Source organism: Nerophis lumbriciformis, linkage group LG18, assembly GCF_033978685.3.
Source record: "Nerophis lumbriciformis linkage group LG18, RoL_Nlum_v2.1, whole genome shotgun sequence".
Classification (NCBI taxonomy): domain Eukaryota; kingdom Metazoa; phylum Chordata; class Actinopteri; order Syngnathiformes; family Syngnathidae; genus Nerophis; species Nerophis lumbriciformis.
The window spans coordinates 24,835,001-24,852,500 of NC_084565.2; the positions used below are offsets into that span (position 1 = coordinate 24,835,001).

The window sequence follows — 17,500 nt, forward strand, 5'->3', positions numbered from 1 at the left end:
CAAATGTTTTACTTGAACGTATGTCATTTATTTGTTCAAAACTTAGTAAACGTTTAATCTAAAGTCCCATCTGCGTGAATTTTGGAGTGGGTCAAAAGTATACATACAGCAATGTTAATATTTGGTTACATGTCCCTTGGCAAGTTTCACTGCAATAAGGCGCTTTTGGTAGCCATACACAATCTTCTGGTTGAGTTTTTGACCACTACTCTTGACAAAATTGGTGCAGTTCAGCTAAATGTGTTGGTTTTCTGACATAGACTTGTTTCTTCAGCATTGTCCACACGTCAGGACTTTGGGAAGGCCATTCTAAAACCTAAAATCTAGCCTGATTTAGCCACTTTTGACATGTGTTTGGGGTCATTGTCCTGTTGGAACACCCAACTGCACCCAAGACCCAACCTTCGGGCTGATGATTTTAGGTTGTCCTGAAGAATTTGGAGGTAATCCTCCTTTTACATTGTCTCATTTACCCTCTGTAAAGCACCAGTTCCATTGGCCCAGAGCATAATACTACCACCACCATGATTGACGGTAGGTGTGGTGTTCCTGGGATTATTCCTTTTCTCCTCCAAACATATTGCTGGGTATTGTGGCCAAACAGCTCAATTTTTGTTTCATCTGACATCACATGGACAAAGATAAGACCTTCTGTGGTCAGAATAAATTCATAAAAGAACCAAACTGTCCAAAATGTTGTTTGTGACCAACAAGTATGTGCTCCAATCACTTTATCACAAAAAAATAAGAGTTGTAGAAATTATTGAAAACTCAAAACAGCCACGACATTATGTTCTTTACAAGTGTATGGCAAACTTTTGACCACGACTGTACGTGATTAATGCAATATTTTTTGTGATTAATCACATCTGTTAACTCGTCATTTTTGACAGCCCTCATTATAACATATGGTATCAGGATTACAGTACATTAAAAAAAAAAAAAAAGCGTTATATAAAAGGTCCCAGGGTTGTGAGTGTATAGTCAGAAATGTTTCCCCTTTTCTAATTACTCTGCAAATTAAAGGCATAATTTGATCTGGAACATGTTAAAAAACCATGTTGCAGAATTTCAACCCAATAACATTGAAATGGAACAATTTGTTAAATGGTTAAAAAAAAAAACGCTTAAAAAGAAAATTTTGGTTACCAAGATGGCAAAAAATATTCTTGCTTTGACATAATGTGCTTGACACGCAGCATCAAGGGTTGGAATTGGGGGTTAAATCACCAAAAATGATCAAGGGTGATGGATTGAATACAGAGAATAATTTTGCCACACCTAGTGTGTGTGTGACAATCATGGGTACTTTAACTTTAAATTAAAGCTGCAAGCAGCGATGGACGGGACCGACTTTGACGGCACATAAAATCCAAACCGAAGCAGTAATTAAAACTCTTTTGGTCAACTTTTAATCAGGGTTCAATCTCTCTCCTGTGCTAGTTTGAAGCCGACACGACAAACGCGCTCAGAGGAGATAATGTTTGAAAAAAGGAGACCGGTTTTTACAAAACTTTTGTTTTGAAGGTGGAATTGCAAACTTCCTGTTGATTTTTGCTGGGGGTTGTCAGTATATGAAATGTAGGTCTAAGTGAGACCTACATAGAGGTTTGTGTTTCATGTCTCTAAGACATTCCTACTGAAAGTTACAGGCAGTTTTGTCTGAGTTTTCCTCCTAGGAGCAGTTGTGTCTGTGTTTTCTTCCTAGGGGGCGCTAGAGCGCAATTTTTAGTTTTGGGGTTGGGTTTTTATATTAGATCGTAGTTTTTGCAAGTCCTGATGTGTGTCCAGTTTGGTGAGTTTTGAAGCATGTTAAAAGGGTCAAATTACAGTTTAGAGGCAAAAGTGACTGTTTTTACTAACATTTTGTTTTGAAGGGGCAATTGCCAACTTCCTGTTGATTTTTGCTGAAGGATGTCAGTGTATGAAATCTAGGTCTAAGTCAGACCTACATAGAGGGGTTTTTTTTACCGGAAGTTATACGCAGTTTTGTCTGTGTTTTTTCCTAGGGGGCGCTAGACGGCAATTTTGAGGTTTTTTTTTTTTATTAGATGGCAATTTTCGCCAGTCCTGATGTGTGTGTCAAATATGGTGAGTTTTGAAGCATGTTAAGGGGGTCAAATTAGAGCTCAAAGAGGCGGCAGAATAATAATAATAATAAAACGCACGAAATATAATAGGGTCCTCTGTCCCAAAGGGACATTGCTGTCCCTAATAATGCAAACATAATGCAAACATTCCAGAATATTTGAAGCAGTGAAAATTATTTTTCAAAACAAAAAAACAAACAAAAAAACAAGCAAAGACACTGAAAGGGTGTGATATCGGTTGTGCTATGGTGCCATCTTTTGGACGAGTTCGCTCACTGCATGTGCTGCAGTGCCCTTCTCTTTAGACCAGGCATGGGCAATTATTTTGACTCGGGGGGGGGGGGGGGGGGGCATAATTTAGAGAAAAAAATGCGCCTAGGGGCTGGTATATTTATGTTTAGGAACACTAACAGAAAACCTCACAATAATGTCTGATTGAAAGCTAGAAACGTTATGACAGACCGCCTTAAAAAACGGAATGGAATTTTAAATTTTTTTTACTGAATGAGACACCAGAATGTACATGAAAATAAAGAAGGTGGGATTTACAATATTAACTATGTACGATAAAACACTGAATATTGACAACATATGAACGCGAAGGGTAAAAAAACAAAACACCTACAATCTGATATATCACTAAGCTTTAGAACTTTGTTATAAAAATCAGTTTCCGCGTCTGTCCCTGACACCCGCATTTCAGGCTGGCCGCTCTGGAAACACTCTGTGGAAACGCTCCCCACCCACACTGCTTGGTGCCTGGTCTGAGCTGCTGTGACTTAGATTACCATAGTAACTAGTATTTAATTCAAAAGCGCAGATTCCAACCATTGAAATACTTTGTATAGTTCAAGACTTACGGTAATTGAAAAACATCACTTCACATCATTATGACAATGAGAGTTTCGATCTTAAAGATCTAAAAACAATATTTGGGAATGTCCGGCGGGCCAGATTGAAAAGCTTAACGGGCCTTAGTTTGCCCAGATCTGCTTTAGATTAAGCTTTTAACCAGAAGTAAAAGTGCAGTTCCATCTTCTAACTATCCATAGCGTTTCTACTCGTATGGATTCCTTATTCATCACTCCAAGCAATGTTTGCAATATAAATACAAAAAATTGTTACTTATTAAAACATCCCATGTGTGATGTCAGTAGGAGTGTTTTCATGCATATTTGTACATGCTATCGTGATGTAATGAAGCTGGCGCTGTTAGCATTAGCTAATATGCTAACACGTTTAAGAGTGTCTGTGTTAGTATTATTAACTTACAATGGCATTTTTTCTGTATTGTTTCAGTTTAGTAAATTCACCAAAACGTCACCGTGGAGTTATTGAATCTGTTTAGCTCAGGGGTGTCAAACTCATTTTAGCTCAGTGTCAATACGTGGACTATGGCGGCGCAAATTACTGCGTGGATTGCTTTCCCAGGATGCAAAACAACTAGATTGGACTTGGCTTGAAGGTAAATACATCTTTTATTCTTACACTAACAAAAGAAACAAAAGGTACGCACAAGGCGGAAGTACAAACTTGGCTAAGAAAACAAAACTAGCACTTGGGCAAAAACTATGGACATGAAACAAATAAACACTTACTGTGACACGAGCAGAACAAAAACGTACGTGGCATGGCAAGAAGCATAAACGATGGAATAAGCAGGTTATCAAAATGACAGAGGTAAACAGAGTTAATGTCGCCAGGCCGACCAACAGAAAAAGACAGGCTTTAAATAACAGTGATATGATTGGTGACAGGTGTGTGAGTCCAAACGTGGAACAGGTGAAACTAATGGGTAACCATGGAAACAAGACAAGGGAGTGAAGAAGCAGGAACTAAAAAGAGTCCAAAAACCAAACAGAACATAACTTAAACAAACAGGTGGCCGCACGGAGGAAAATCTGTTTATAAGCGGGCCGGACTATTAAAATCATGGCATTAAAACTAAAAAATAAACTTCAGATTGTTCTATTTTTGGCCAAAGTAAGACAAAGACAACAAACTATTTTTTTTTTTAAATATAGAAAAAAAATACCGTCAGCAGTAAAGTTTAAATCCATGAAGGAAAGAAGAAAGTGAATGAATGATTATAACTGAATACATTTACATATGCATACCATTTTTTTTTTCTTTTGTATTATTTTTTTAAATGAAGCAAGTAAGATTTATGGCAACCTTTTTCCAAAAAACACAACACATAATGTGAGATATGAATTGAAGTGAATTATATTTATATAGCGCTTTTCTCTAGTGACTCAAAGCGCTTTTACATAGTGAAACCCAATATCTAAGTTACATTTAAACCAGCGTGGGTGGCACTGGGAGCGGGTGGGTAAAGCGTCTTGCCCAAGGACACAACGGCAGTGACTAGGATGGCGGAAGCGGGGATCGAACCTGGAACCCCCAAGTTGCTGGCACGGCCGCTCTACCAACCGAGCTATACCGCCCCAATAGATATAACAGGATAATGCATACATTTATCATTTGTTTTATAAACTGTTACAAAAAAGTGGGACCCCAAAAATCTACTGTGAAACCCCATTTTTTTAACTTGATGGGGTCCCAAATTCCGAGCGCCAATACCGATGGAGTATTGGTGCGTGCAAAACAGCAGCAGGCGGCTGTGGCCTGCGGGCCGGTTCTAATACTAATCAAATATCATCCCGGGGGCCATAGATCATTCATTTGCAGGCCGGTTCTGGCCCGCGGGCCTTGACTTTGACACATAGGGTTTAGCTGATTAGAGTGGGTTCATGACGATGATGTCAGTATTGTTTGATCAGCCGTTTTACTGCCGTGTTACAGGCACCGTTTGGAAACAATTAAGGTATGTAAATAAATATTTACAAAATCTTTCTATGTAAATAACTCATATCACAACGTATATATCTGCGATTTATAGTCCGGTCCAGCTAATATATGGAATTTTTTTTTTTTTTTTTAAATATGGTAATCAGTTCCAGGGTCAAGCTAAAACCTGCATTAACTGTGCAGACAATGTTTAAAGTAACATTTTAAAATGAACCATGATTCAGGTGTAAAAAGAAGCTAAGCAGCGTTAAAGGTGCTGTTTGCAGCGGTTGGAGGGTGCTCATGTTTGAACGCGCTGCAATGATCTCAAATATCTTACTCGCCGGTTTGACTGAGACACAGCAACCACATGTGTTTTTAAAGCCTTTCCTTCTCAAAGATCTCGCCCGCTAATGGTCTGCGCGACAGGCATGCACGTCCGTGCAAGACAGCTGTGATTGACAGCCATGAACGTCAACCATTCCTTTCGGGTCAAACGGCAATTTTTTTCCCACATTTATGTGTTACATCTGTTCTCTTAAACCATTATTGGTAACATATTGGTGGGCTGCTAAGGTTTTTTGGTTTTAAAACATTTTAATTTGGAGCCCGCAGAAAATTGCACTCTTACAAAACCCAAAACCAGTGAAGTTGGCACGTTGTGTAAATCGTAAATAAAAACAAAATAGAACGATTTGCAAATCCCTTTTAACCTATATTCAATTGAATAGACTGCAAAGACAAGATAATTAACGTTCGAACTGGAAAACATTGTTACTTTATGCACATGTTAGCTCATTTGGAATTTGATGCCTGCAACATGTTTCAAAAAAGCTCGCACAAGTGGCAAAAAAGACTGAGAAAGTTGAAGAATGCTCATCAAACACGTATGTGGAACATCACACAGGTGAACAGGCTAATTGGGAACAGATGGGTGCCATGATTGGGTATAAAAGCAGCTTCACAAAAAAGAATGGGGCGAGGGTCACCACTTTGTGAACAAATGCATGAGAAAATTGTCGAACGGTTTAAGAACAACATTTCTCAACAAGCTATTGCAAGGAATTTAGGGATTTCACCGTCTACGGTCCGTAATATCATCAAAAGGTTCAAAGAATCTGGAGAAATCACTGCACGTAAGCGATGATATTACGGACCTTCGACCCCTCAGGCCGTACTGCATCAAAAAGCGACATCAGTGTGTAAAGGTTATCACCACATGGGCTCAGGAACACTTCGGAAACCCACTGTCAGTAATTACAGTTGGTCGCTACATCTGTAAGTGCAAGTTAAAACTCTACTATGCAAAGTGAAAGCCATTTATCAACAACACCCAGAAGCGCTGCCGGCTTCGCTGGGCCTGAGCTCATCTAAGATGGACTGATGCAAAGTGGAAAAGTGTTCTGTGGTCTGACGAGTCCACATTTCAAATTGTTTTTGGAAACTGTGGACGTTGTGTCCTCCGGACCAAAGAGGAAAAGAACCATCCGGATTGTTATAGGCGCAAAGTTTAAAAGCGAGCATCTGTGATGGTATGGGGGTGTATTAGTGCCCAAGACATGGGTAACTTATACATCTGTGAAGGCACCATTAATGCTGAAAGATGTAAAAACAAGAAACAGTCCTAAATTTAATTTAATTTTTTTAAAAGCATGATTTGTGTTGCAAAAGTTTATCATTCTTACAAGTCACAAATGTAAAAGAAGTTAACCACAACAACAAAATACTCAATATTAACTTTGATAAGAAGTGCTGGTAAGATAAGACGCTGGAATCTTACTGCTTCGTAATTTATTTTTCGAAACACTCTTTTGGAATACATATTGCGAAAGAAAAAAATATTTGCGTCATAGGCGCATTTTTTACCGAATATTTGGGTACAATTGTACAACCTTTCAGGTGTTCCACTAGGAAATTCTACTGTTTTGAGTTGGTTAAGCTGTTTAAGCGTTTACATAAAAGAATACCAACGAGTCGCCAATTACCATATTGACTCAAATACGGCGAAATTTGTTTCCCCTAAAAACATGATTTGATGATTTTTGTCAAACAATTCTTATTTGAAAATAAAGTGATTCTCCAATAGTCTGAGTCGTCTTATATTTGGGTCAATACAGTACTTGAAAAGTGTCCTTTTGAAATCGACCAAATACTTCTCTTAAACTAGACCAGGGTGTTCAAACTTTTTCCTGAAAAATCAAAGCATGCATAGGCCATTTTCATTTTATTATTTTTTTTTTAATTTCATATTTAGATTTTTTTTTACCTAAAGAGTTCCCCTCAAGTTTGGTCCTGGGAAGCCAGAAGGGTCTCAGTCACAAAAATGTTGAAAATAAGTCTTTTTTTTTTTTTTTTTACAGCGTAAATCTGTAGATCAACTTTTAGTCTGTCTGTTGATATAAAGTTTTCATCTTTTTATATTTGTTGCCCTTTTTGTTAGAGAAATCCCTTTTTTAATGGCAAAAACACAAAATATGCAACATTTTGTCCCCCAAAAAATTGTCAAGCTGGAATATTTGACGTCAAGAAATTGGAGCCTTAAATACGTCGATAATTTATAACGTTGATTTTGATTCCTTGTTTTTGACTCTTTTTTTTTTTTTTTTCCAATGATAATTAAAAAAAAAAATTCCCAACAAAAGGCCCCAATTCAGAAAAAAAGAAAAAAAAAGTCATAAATTTTTTTTTTTTTTTACTTTCAATGCTTAAATATCTATAGAAACTTCAGATTAGAGATGTCTGATAAATGCTTTAAAATGTAATATCAGAAATTATCGGTATCAATTTTTTTTATTATCGGTATCGTTTTTTTAATTTAATTTTTTTATTAAATCAACATAAAAAACACACTTACAATTAGTGCACCAAACCAAAAAACCTCCCTCCCCCATTCACACAAAAGGGTTGTTTCTTTCTGTTATTAATATTCTGGTTCCTACATTAAATATCAATATATATCAATACAGTCTGCAAGGGATACAGTCCGTAAGCACACATGATTGTTCGTGCTGCTGGTCCACTAATAGTACTAACCTCCATCCATCCATTTTCTACCGCTTATTCCCTTTGGGGTCGCGGTGGGCGCTGGAGCCTATCTCAGCTACAATCGGGCGGAAGGCGGGGTACACCCTGGACAAGTCGCCACCTCATCGCAGGGCCAACACAGATAGACAGACAACATTCACACTCACATTCATACACTAGGGCCAATTTAGTGTTGCCAATCAACTTATCCCCAGGTGCATGTCTTTGGAGGTGGGAGGAAGCCGGAGTACCCGGAGGGAACCCACGCAGTCACGGGGAGAACATGCAAACTCCACACAGAAAGATCCCGAGCCCGGGATTGAACCCAAGACTACTCAGGACCTTCGTATTGTGAGGCAGATGCACTAACCCCTCTGCCACCGTGAAGCCCAATATATAGTACTAACCTTTAACAGTTTATTTGACTCATTTTCATTAATTACTAGTTTCTATGTAACTGTTTTTATATTGTTTTACTTTCTTTTTTATTCATGAAAATGTTTTTAATTTATTTATTTTAATTTATTTTATAATTTTTTTAAAAAAGGACCTTATCTTCACCAGACCTGGTTGTCCAAATTAGGCATAATAATGTGTTAATTCCACGACTGTATATATCGGTATCGGTTGATATCGGTAATTAAGAGTTGGACAATATCGGAATATCGGATATCGGCAAAAAAGCCATTATCGGACATCCCTACTTCAGATCTGTCATTTATAAGTTTCAATTATTTGTTTATGTTTTAGTTTTGTTTACAGGTGTCCTTTTAGTCATCGAAAACACACAAAACATGCAAAAGTTGCTCTAAAATATATTTCAAAGTGCAATATTTGACATGACGTAATCAGAGTGTTAGGATTTAATCAAGGAGATGATCCCAGGATGCAGAAACTGGAGGCAAGGCTGATTTACAATATGTTAATAATTTAATACGAGTCCAAAAAGTGTAACAAAAGGAGATGGGGCAAAAAATGCACACCATGAATATATAAACAAAAGCAGGTCCTTCAGTGGTCGGCGGGGGAAAAGGCCAGGGCGCACTGAGCTCTACAAAAAAAAGGTCCAACAAGATCCTCTTCACCTCAGGAAGACTAGAAGGCAAATAAAAAGAGGTGAGGAATTTAGATAACAAGAAAAGACAACATACCAGGCAGGACGACTTGAATCATGCGTATGCACGTGGAAGGTGCAGGAGACAATAATCGGTAGGGACCAGCTGTCGGTGACGAGCTTATATATTACTGGGTGGAGATTAGTTGCAGGTGTGTCTCGCTGGGGACTAATTGACTGAAGAAAGAAAACAGACAACAAAAAAGAGAAGGCAGGGAAATGACAAAATGCAACACAGAGCCTTCAATTGGTCAAATATTCATATCATTGATTTCGATGCATCATTGTTTGTTGCGCAAGGACAGTTTTAAAGACAAAAACAGCCTGCATGGTAGCTTTATTCCTGAGGGAACTCTCCTGAAGGAATCAATAAAGTACTATCTATCTATCTATCTTTATGTTATCGGAGTCAAGATTGCAACTTTTTCTCATAATATTTCACCTGTTTGCCCTTTTATTCCACTTTTTTGTAATAGTATTTTAGAATGTGCTGCGGGCTGTAAAAAAAAAAAAAAAAAAAAAAAGAGGCTGTGGGCCGCAAATTTACACTGGACACTGGACGAGGGTGGAGTGGGCTCTCTTGGTTGCTTTGTTGGGTCTGCTCCTGTTTCTGGCCATAAATTCCCCCCACCCCAGCAGACGATGGCGTGGAACACCGCAGAGGCCACCACAGTGTATATGTTTTTTGTTTTTTTTGTTGTTTTTACTTTTGTAGCTGTATGTAGAAGATCTTTCTGTGTGGAGTTTGCATGTTCTCCCCGTGACTGGGTGGGTTCCCTCCGGGTACTCCGGCTTCCTCCCACCTCCAAAAATATGCACCTGGGAATAGGTTGATTGGCAACACTAAAATCGGCCCAAGTGTGTGAATGTGAGTGTGAATGTCGTCCGTCTATCTGTGTTGGCCCTGTGATGAGGTGGCGACTTGTCCAGGGTGCACCCCGCCTTCCACCCAAATGCAGCTGAGAAAGGGACAAGCGGTAGAAAATGGATGGATGTAGAAATGACTGGTTACATCAGCTCTGCTCTTTTAATGTCTTTAATGTCCTTTGTGTTCTTTGATGTTTCCCTCTTACACACATGCTTATGTGTGCTATGGCTATGAGATTATTTTTAGAGATCAGAGGACTGCCGATATTATCGGCCGATAAATGCTTTAAAATGTAATATCGGAAATTATCGGTATCGGTTTCAAAAAGTAAAATTTATGACTTTTGGAAACGCCTATGTACGGAGTGGTACACGGACGTAGGGAGAAGTACAGAGCGCCAATAAACATTGAAGGTACTGCCTTTGCATGCCGGCCCAATCACATAATATCTACGGCTTTTCACACACACACAAGTGAATGCCATCCATACTTGGTCAACAGCCATACAGGTCACACTGAGGGTGGCCGTATAAACAACTTTAACACTGTTACAAATATGCGCCACACTGTGAACCCACACCAAACAAGAATGACAAACACCTTTCGGGAGAACATCCACACCGTAACACAGCATAAACACAACAGAACAAATACCCAGAAACCCTTGCAGCACTAACTCTTCCGGGACGCTACAATCTACACCCTCGCTATCCCCTACACACCCCCCCCCCCACCCCGCCCACCTCAACTTCCTCATGTCCCAAATTCCAAGCTGCTGTTTTGAGGCATGTTAAAAAAAAAAATGCACTTTGTGACTTCAATAATAAATATGGTAGTTTTTTCCCATAATGACTGGTAATTAAGAGTTGGACAATATCGGAATATCGGCAAAAAAGCCATTATCGGACTTCTCTAGTTATTTTTTTTCTTGGCCTCAGTCTGGACTCAGGCTGGGCCCAGGCTTAGACTGAATAATAATAAAAAAAAAAAAAAAAAAAAGCTTTTACCTGTTTGTCACCTTTTTTGTAAGGGGCGCCGGAAGTTAGCAGACCCGTCAGTGATCCTGTTCTGTCTCCCTGTAATGTTTGTCTAATCTTGAATGGGATTGTGCTGAAAATCTTAATTTCCCCTGGGGGAATAATAAAGTATTTCTGATTCCGATTCTGATTCTGAAATGGTACCCGGACTGCAGTTCGGACACCCCTGACCTAGAACAGTAACATCTGATCGCGTATTTTAGAGCAGCAGTTTCTCCGTCCAACCACACTTGTGGCTAACAGCCTCTCTTGTTCCGTCTCCACGCAGATCAAGTACAACCCCAGCTGCAAGTTCAAGGAGCGTATCGAGGAGAACGGCTACAACACGTACGCCTCCCTCCGCTGGAAGCACGGCGGCCGGCAGATGTTCGTCTCCCTCAACGGGCGGGGAAAGCCACGCCGAGGCCACAAGGCTCGGCGAAGACACCCTTCCACTCACTTCCTGCCCATGCTGCCCTCCTAGCTCGCCCCCGCCCGCATTCGGCCTTCTTTGGACCTGGACGGCCTTGTTCATTTGGACCCTAACCTTCCTTCCGTGTCAGATACATTGGATCAGATCTGTGACATTTGTTTGTAGACGTAGTTTGTGCTTTTAAGTTATTTTCTAAAGACTGTAAAGACAGCAGAGTGGTATTATCCTCAGGCTGTGTGTGTGTGTGACTGAGTGTGTGCGTGTGCGCGCGTGTGTGTGTGGACACTCAACTGGAGCTTCACATGGACTACTTTTAGTTAAGTCAACAAGAAGGGATGCATCTAAGCCCGCAGAGACGAGACTATCACTGTCCTCATCTTGGATATTGGACTTCTGCGAAAGAGACCTCATGAGAAAACTCAACGTCATGTCGTCACGTGATGAGAACACGGTGAAAATAGGTGGACACTTTCTAGCATTTTTTCTTTTTTAAATGATCTGTTTGTAAAGCAACAGGCATGCGACCCTGAAGATGGCTTCTGTAAAGTCCAACTAACCTTTCCATCACATCATAGACTGTACTGTAGCTACATTCCGTGTGACTGACGTAGCGGCCAGATCACAAGCATTTTCTACACTAAACAAAATGTTAACATTTTCCCACTCTACAACACGGCTAATAAAACATTTAATATATTCAAGATAGTCTGTGCTCTTAATTGCCACGCGAGTGCGAAAAGAAGTCGATTGCCCTAAAAACAATACCTTAACCCAGGCCTGGGCAATTATTTTGACTCGGGGGCCACATTTAGAGAAACAAATGTGTCTGGGGGCCGGTATATCTATTTTTAGGAACACTGATACAAAACCTCACAATAATGTATGATTGAATGCTAAAAACGTTATGACAGACCACCTTAAAGGCCTACTGAAACCCACTACTACGCAGTCTGATAGTTTATATATCAATGATGAAATCTTAACATTGCAACACATGCCAATACGGGTTAACTTATAAAGTGCAATTTTAAATTTCCCGGGAAACTTCCGGTTGAAAACGTCTGGGTATGATGACGTTTGCGCGTGACGTCAAGGGTTGAACGGAAGTATTCGGACACCATTGTATCCCAATACAAACAGCTCTGTTTACATCGCAAAATTCCACAGTATTCTGGACATCTGTGTTGGTGAATCTTTTCAAATTTGTTCAATTAACAATGAAGACAGCAAAGAAGAAAGCTGTAGGTGGGATCGGTGTATTAGCATCTGGCTGCAGCAACACAACCAGGAGGACTTTGAGTTGGATAGCAGACGCGCTACCGTGACTACAGCTTTGCTGTCCTCACCTTGACTTCCTCCGTCTCCGGGCCGCCGACCGCATCGATGATCGGGTGAAGTCCTTCGTCGCGCTGTCGATCGCTGGAACGCAGGTGAGCTTCGGTGTTGATGAGCAGATGAGGGTTGGCGTAGGTGGAGAGCTAATGTTTTTAGCATAGCTCTGTCGAGGTCCCGTAGCTAAGTTAGCTTCAATGGCGTCGTTAGCAACAGCATTGCTAGGCTTTGTCAGGCGGTACATCATTAACCGTGTGGTTACAGGTCCAGAGTTTGGTAGTATTGTTGATATTCTGTCTATCCTTCCAGTCAGTGGTTTATTTCTTTTGTTTCTATCTGCATTTAAGCCCAATGCTATCACGTTAGCTACGTAGCTAAAGTGCTTCGCCGATGTATTGTCGTGGAGATAAAAGTCACTGTGAATGTCCATTTTGCGTTCTCGACTCTCATTTTCAAGAGGATATAGTATCCGAGGTGGTTTAAAATACAAATCCGTGATCCACAATAGAAAAAGGAGAGAGTGTGGAATCCAATGAGCCCTTGTACCTAAGTTACGGTCAGAGCGAAAAAAGATACGTCCTGCACTGCACTCGAATACTTCACTCTCATGTTCCTCATCCACGAATCTTTCATCCTGGCTCAAATTAATGGGGTAATTGTCGCTTTCTCGGTCCGAATCGCTCTCGCTGCTGGTGTAAACAATGGGGAAATGTGAGGAGACTTTCAACTTGTGACGTCACGCTACTTTCGGTACAGGCAAGGCTTTTTTTTTATCAGCGACCAAAAGTTGCGAACTTTATCGTCGTTGTTCTATACTAAATCATTTCAGCAAAAATATGGCAATATCGCGAAATGATCAAGTATGACACATAGAATGGATCTGCTATTCCCGTTTAAATAAAAAAAAATCATTTCAGTGGGCCTTTAAAAAACGTAATGGAATTTTACATTTTTCTATGAACGATAAAACACTGAATATTGACCAAATATGAACACAACAAAAATGCAACAAACAGTGAAATATGAATGCAAAGGGTGCAAAATAAACCCACCTACAATCTGATATATCACTAAGCTTTGTGACGTAGATTACCATAGTAACTAATTAGATTACCAAAGTAACTGGTTTATCAGCCATAAGCGCAGATCCCAACCATTGAAATACTTTGTATAGTTCAAGACTTGCGGTCATTAGAAAACATCACTGCACATCATAATGCCAGCTACACTTTCCATCTTAAAGATCTAAAAAAAAGTATTTAGGAATGTCCGGCGGGACATATTGAAAAGCTTAACAGGCCGCATGTAGCCCCCGGGCCTTAATTTGCCCAGGTCTGCCTTAACCTCTTAAGGCCCAAGCTGTCTGTTTACATGCCTTTTTTTATTTCTCTTTGGTTTTTGGGCTTATTGGAGCCTAATTAGAATAAAAAACTACGAATCATCTTTTTATATGATGTACTTAGTCCATAAGTAACAAACGTGCACTTCATGTTTAGTGACATGCTAATTCTTATTTTTACACTTTTTTTTTTTCCAATTTCCATTGTATGTTGTACTCTTCTAACACCACCAGATGGCAGTATAAGTGTCCACATAAGGGCCATAAGACCCCAATTCAGTAGTGTACACAATTTTGGCAATACGAGCTAAAAGGTGCTGTCCACACATGTGGCCATTAAGGGTTTTAGAGGTTAACTCAGGGGTGTCAAACTTATCTTAGATCGGGGGCCACGTGGAGAAAAATCTACTCCCAAGTGGGCTGGACTGGTAAAATCACGGCACGATAACTTAAAAATAAAGACAACTGCAGGTTGTTTTCTTTGTTTAAAAATAAAAAAAGCACATTCTGAAATTGTACAAATCATGTTTTTTTTTTTGTTTTTTTTTAATTACATGTTGCGGTTAATTTTATATATACTTCATTTGTCGGTATTTATATTTTCTGCATAAATTATGTGATAATGTTCATCAGTCAACTCATTGGTGTTAATTTTCAATCTATCAAGATAAAAAAAAAGTATATCAAGATCAAATTACCATTTTTTATTTATGTAGTTTGATCATTTTCCTAGACTGATGCACTAACATCATGTGATTTATTTTGTACGTATGTAGCATCATCTACAAAGATACAAATAATTGCTATTGCGACATCCAGTGGACACATTTAGAACAGCTGTTTCTTTCATTTGAAAATTTCAGGTTCATTTTTACACTTAAACTCATCCCGCAAGCCGGATAAAACCTATTCGCGGGCCGTTTGACACACCTGCCTTAACTGCAATAACAAAAAATGAAAAGGTTCAGAATATGCAGCAGGAGCCTGCAAAGTGTGGCCTAGGGGACAATTTTGAAAATACAATTAAACAAGAACACATTTTTAAAAAGCAGCAAAAGGCTGTAGTGTAACAAGTGCTTTTTTCTTTCTTTAAATTGAGTCTAATAATGTCTTAGCATGCAGGTACAAAATTAAAAATATAAAAATCGTCCCTGCATCTTTTTATTTTGGAGTATGTGCTCTAAAGTGTGAGGGACCCTAAACAAATCGTTCCCATCAGAAATCAGAGAAACAGAAACAGCCGTTTAACATTCTTAAAGGGGAACATTATCACCAGACCTATGTAAGCGTCAATATATACCTTGATGTTGCAGAAAAAAGACCATATATTTTTTTAACCGATTTCCAAACTCTAAATGGGTGAATTTTGGCGAATTAAACGCCTTTCTATTTGTTATTCGCTCTCGAAGCGATGTGACGTCACGTTGTGACGTCACATCGGGAAGAAATCCGCCATTTTCTCACTTTCGTTGGTGTGTTGTCGGAGGGTGTAACAACACGAACAGGGACGGATTCAAGTTGCACCAGTGGCCCAAAGATGCGAAAGTGGCAAGAAATTGGACGAAATTTGTTCAAAATACGAGGCTGTGGGGAAAGCCGACGAAATGGTCAGTCGTTTGTTCCGCACACTTTACCGACGAAAGCTATGCTACGACAGAGATGGCAAGAATGTGTGGATATCCTGCGACACTCAAAGCAGATGCTGACATTCATTCCAAAACTGGACAGATCAGCTTTCAGGAAAAGAGAGCGGATGAGGGTATGTCTACAGAATATATTAATTGATGAAAACTTTATTCATTACTCGCGGTTTTACGTAAATTATTATACATAAACTGTGTTTACCAATAATTTAGCTTAAAAACATTTATTTGTTTCAATCATTCGAGTACATTCGGGTAGTCTTGTGTAATGCAGTATTTTGTGTCTATTTAGGTATGGTTAACCTGAGTGCTGAAATCGTGGAAAAATATATGTTCTTAGCGCGCCTGAAATGGGCTGTCTGCACTCTCAAAGTGCATGTTGTTGCCAAATGTATTTCATATGCTGTAAACCTAGTTCATAGTTGTTAGTTTCCTTTAATGCCAAACAAACACATACCAATCGTTGGTTAGAAGGCGATCGCCGAATTCGTCCTCGCTTTCTCCCGTGTCGCTGGCTGTCGTGTCGTTTTCGTCGGTTTCGCTTGCATACGGTTCAAACCGATATGGCTCAATAGCTTCAGTTTCTTCTTCAATTTCGTTTTCGCTACCTGCCTCCACACTACAACCATCCGTTTCAATACATGCGTAATCTGTTGAATCGCTTAAGCCGCTGAAATCCGAGTCTGAATCCGAGCTAATGTCGCTATACCTTGCTGTTCTATCCGCCATGTTTGTTTGTATTGGCATCACTGTGTGACGTCACAGGAAAATGGACGGGTGTATATAACGATGGTTAAAATCAGGCACTTTGAAGCTTTTTTTAGGGATATTGCGTGATGGGTAAAATTTTGAAAAAAACTTCGAAAAATAAAATAAGCCACTGGGAACTGATTTTTAATGGTTTTAACCCTTCTGAAAATGTGACAATGTTCCCCTTTAACCGTGTAATAATAAGTTAACGACCCTGAAAGCAACTTTTACATCTTTGGATGTGATTCTCTTTATAAATACAGTTTGGACACGCCTTCTCCTCATTCAATGCGTTGTCTTTATTTTCATGACTGTAGATGGTCACTGAAGGCATCACAACTATGAATGAACACATGTGGAGTTATGCACTTAACAAAAAAAGGTGAAATAACTGAAAACATGTTTTATATTCTACTTTCTTCAAAATAGCCACCCTTTGCGCTGATTACTTTTTCGCACACTCTTGGCATTCTCTCGATGAGCTTCAAGCACACCTGTAAAGTGTAAAGTGTGGATATACTGTGGTCAAAAGTTTACATACACCTGTAAAGAACATAATGTCATGGCTGTTTTGAGTTTCCAATCATTTCTACAACTCTTATTTTTTTGTGATAGAGTGATTGGAGCACATACTTGTTGGTCACAAAAAAACATTCATGAAGTTTGGTTCTTTTATGAATTTATTTTGGGTCTACTGAAAATGTGAGCAAATCTGCTGGGTCAAAAGTATACATACAGCAATGTTAATATTTGCTTATGTCCCTTGGCAAGTTTCACTGCAATAAGGCGCTTTTTGGTAGCCATCCACAAGCTTCTGGTTGAATTTATGACCACTACTCTTGACAAAATTGGTGCAGTTCAGCTAAATGGGTTTCTGACATGGACTTGTTTCTTCAGCATTGTCCACACTTTGGAAAGGTCATTCTAAAACCTTAATTCTCGCCTGATTTAGCCATTCCTTTACCACTTTTGACGTGTGTTTGGGGTCATTTTCCTGTTGGAACACCCAACTGCGCCCAAGACCCAACCGGGTGATGATTTTAGGTTGAAGAATTTGGAGGTAATCCTCCTTTTTTATTCTCCCATTTACTCTCTGTAAAG

At 39.4% G+C, this 17,500-nt stretch overlaps 1 protein-coding gene across 1 annotated transcript in view; it reads left to right on the plus strand.

Moving 5' to 3' along the window:
* The window catches only part of fgf22 (fibroblast growth factor 22), a 141,521-nt gene extending 129,520 nt beyond the window's left edge, over positions 1–12,001 (plus strand). The window contains exon 3 of the mRNA XM_061977887.1: positions 11,192–12,001. Within this exon, the coding sequence (XP_061833871.1) occupies positions 11,192–11,386 (195 nt within the window). The 3' untranslated portion in view covers positions 11,387–12,001. The remainder of the gene's footprint in view (positions 1–11,191) is intronic.
* Positions 12,002–17,500: the final 5,499 nt, after the last annotated feature.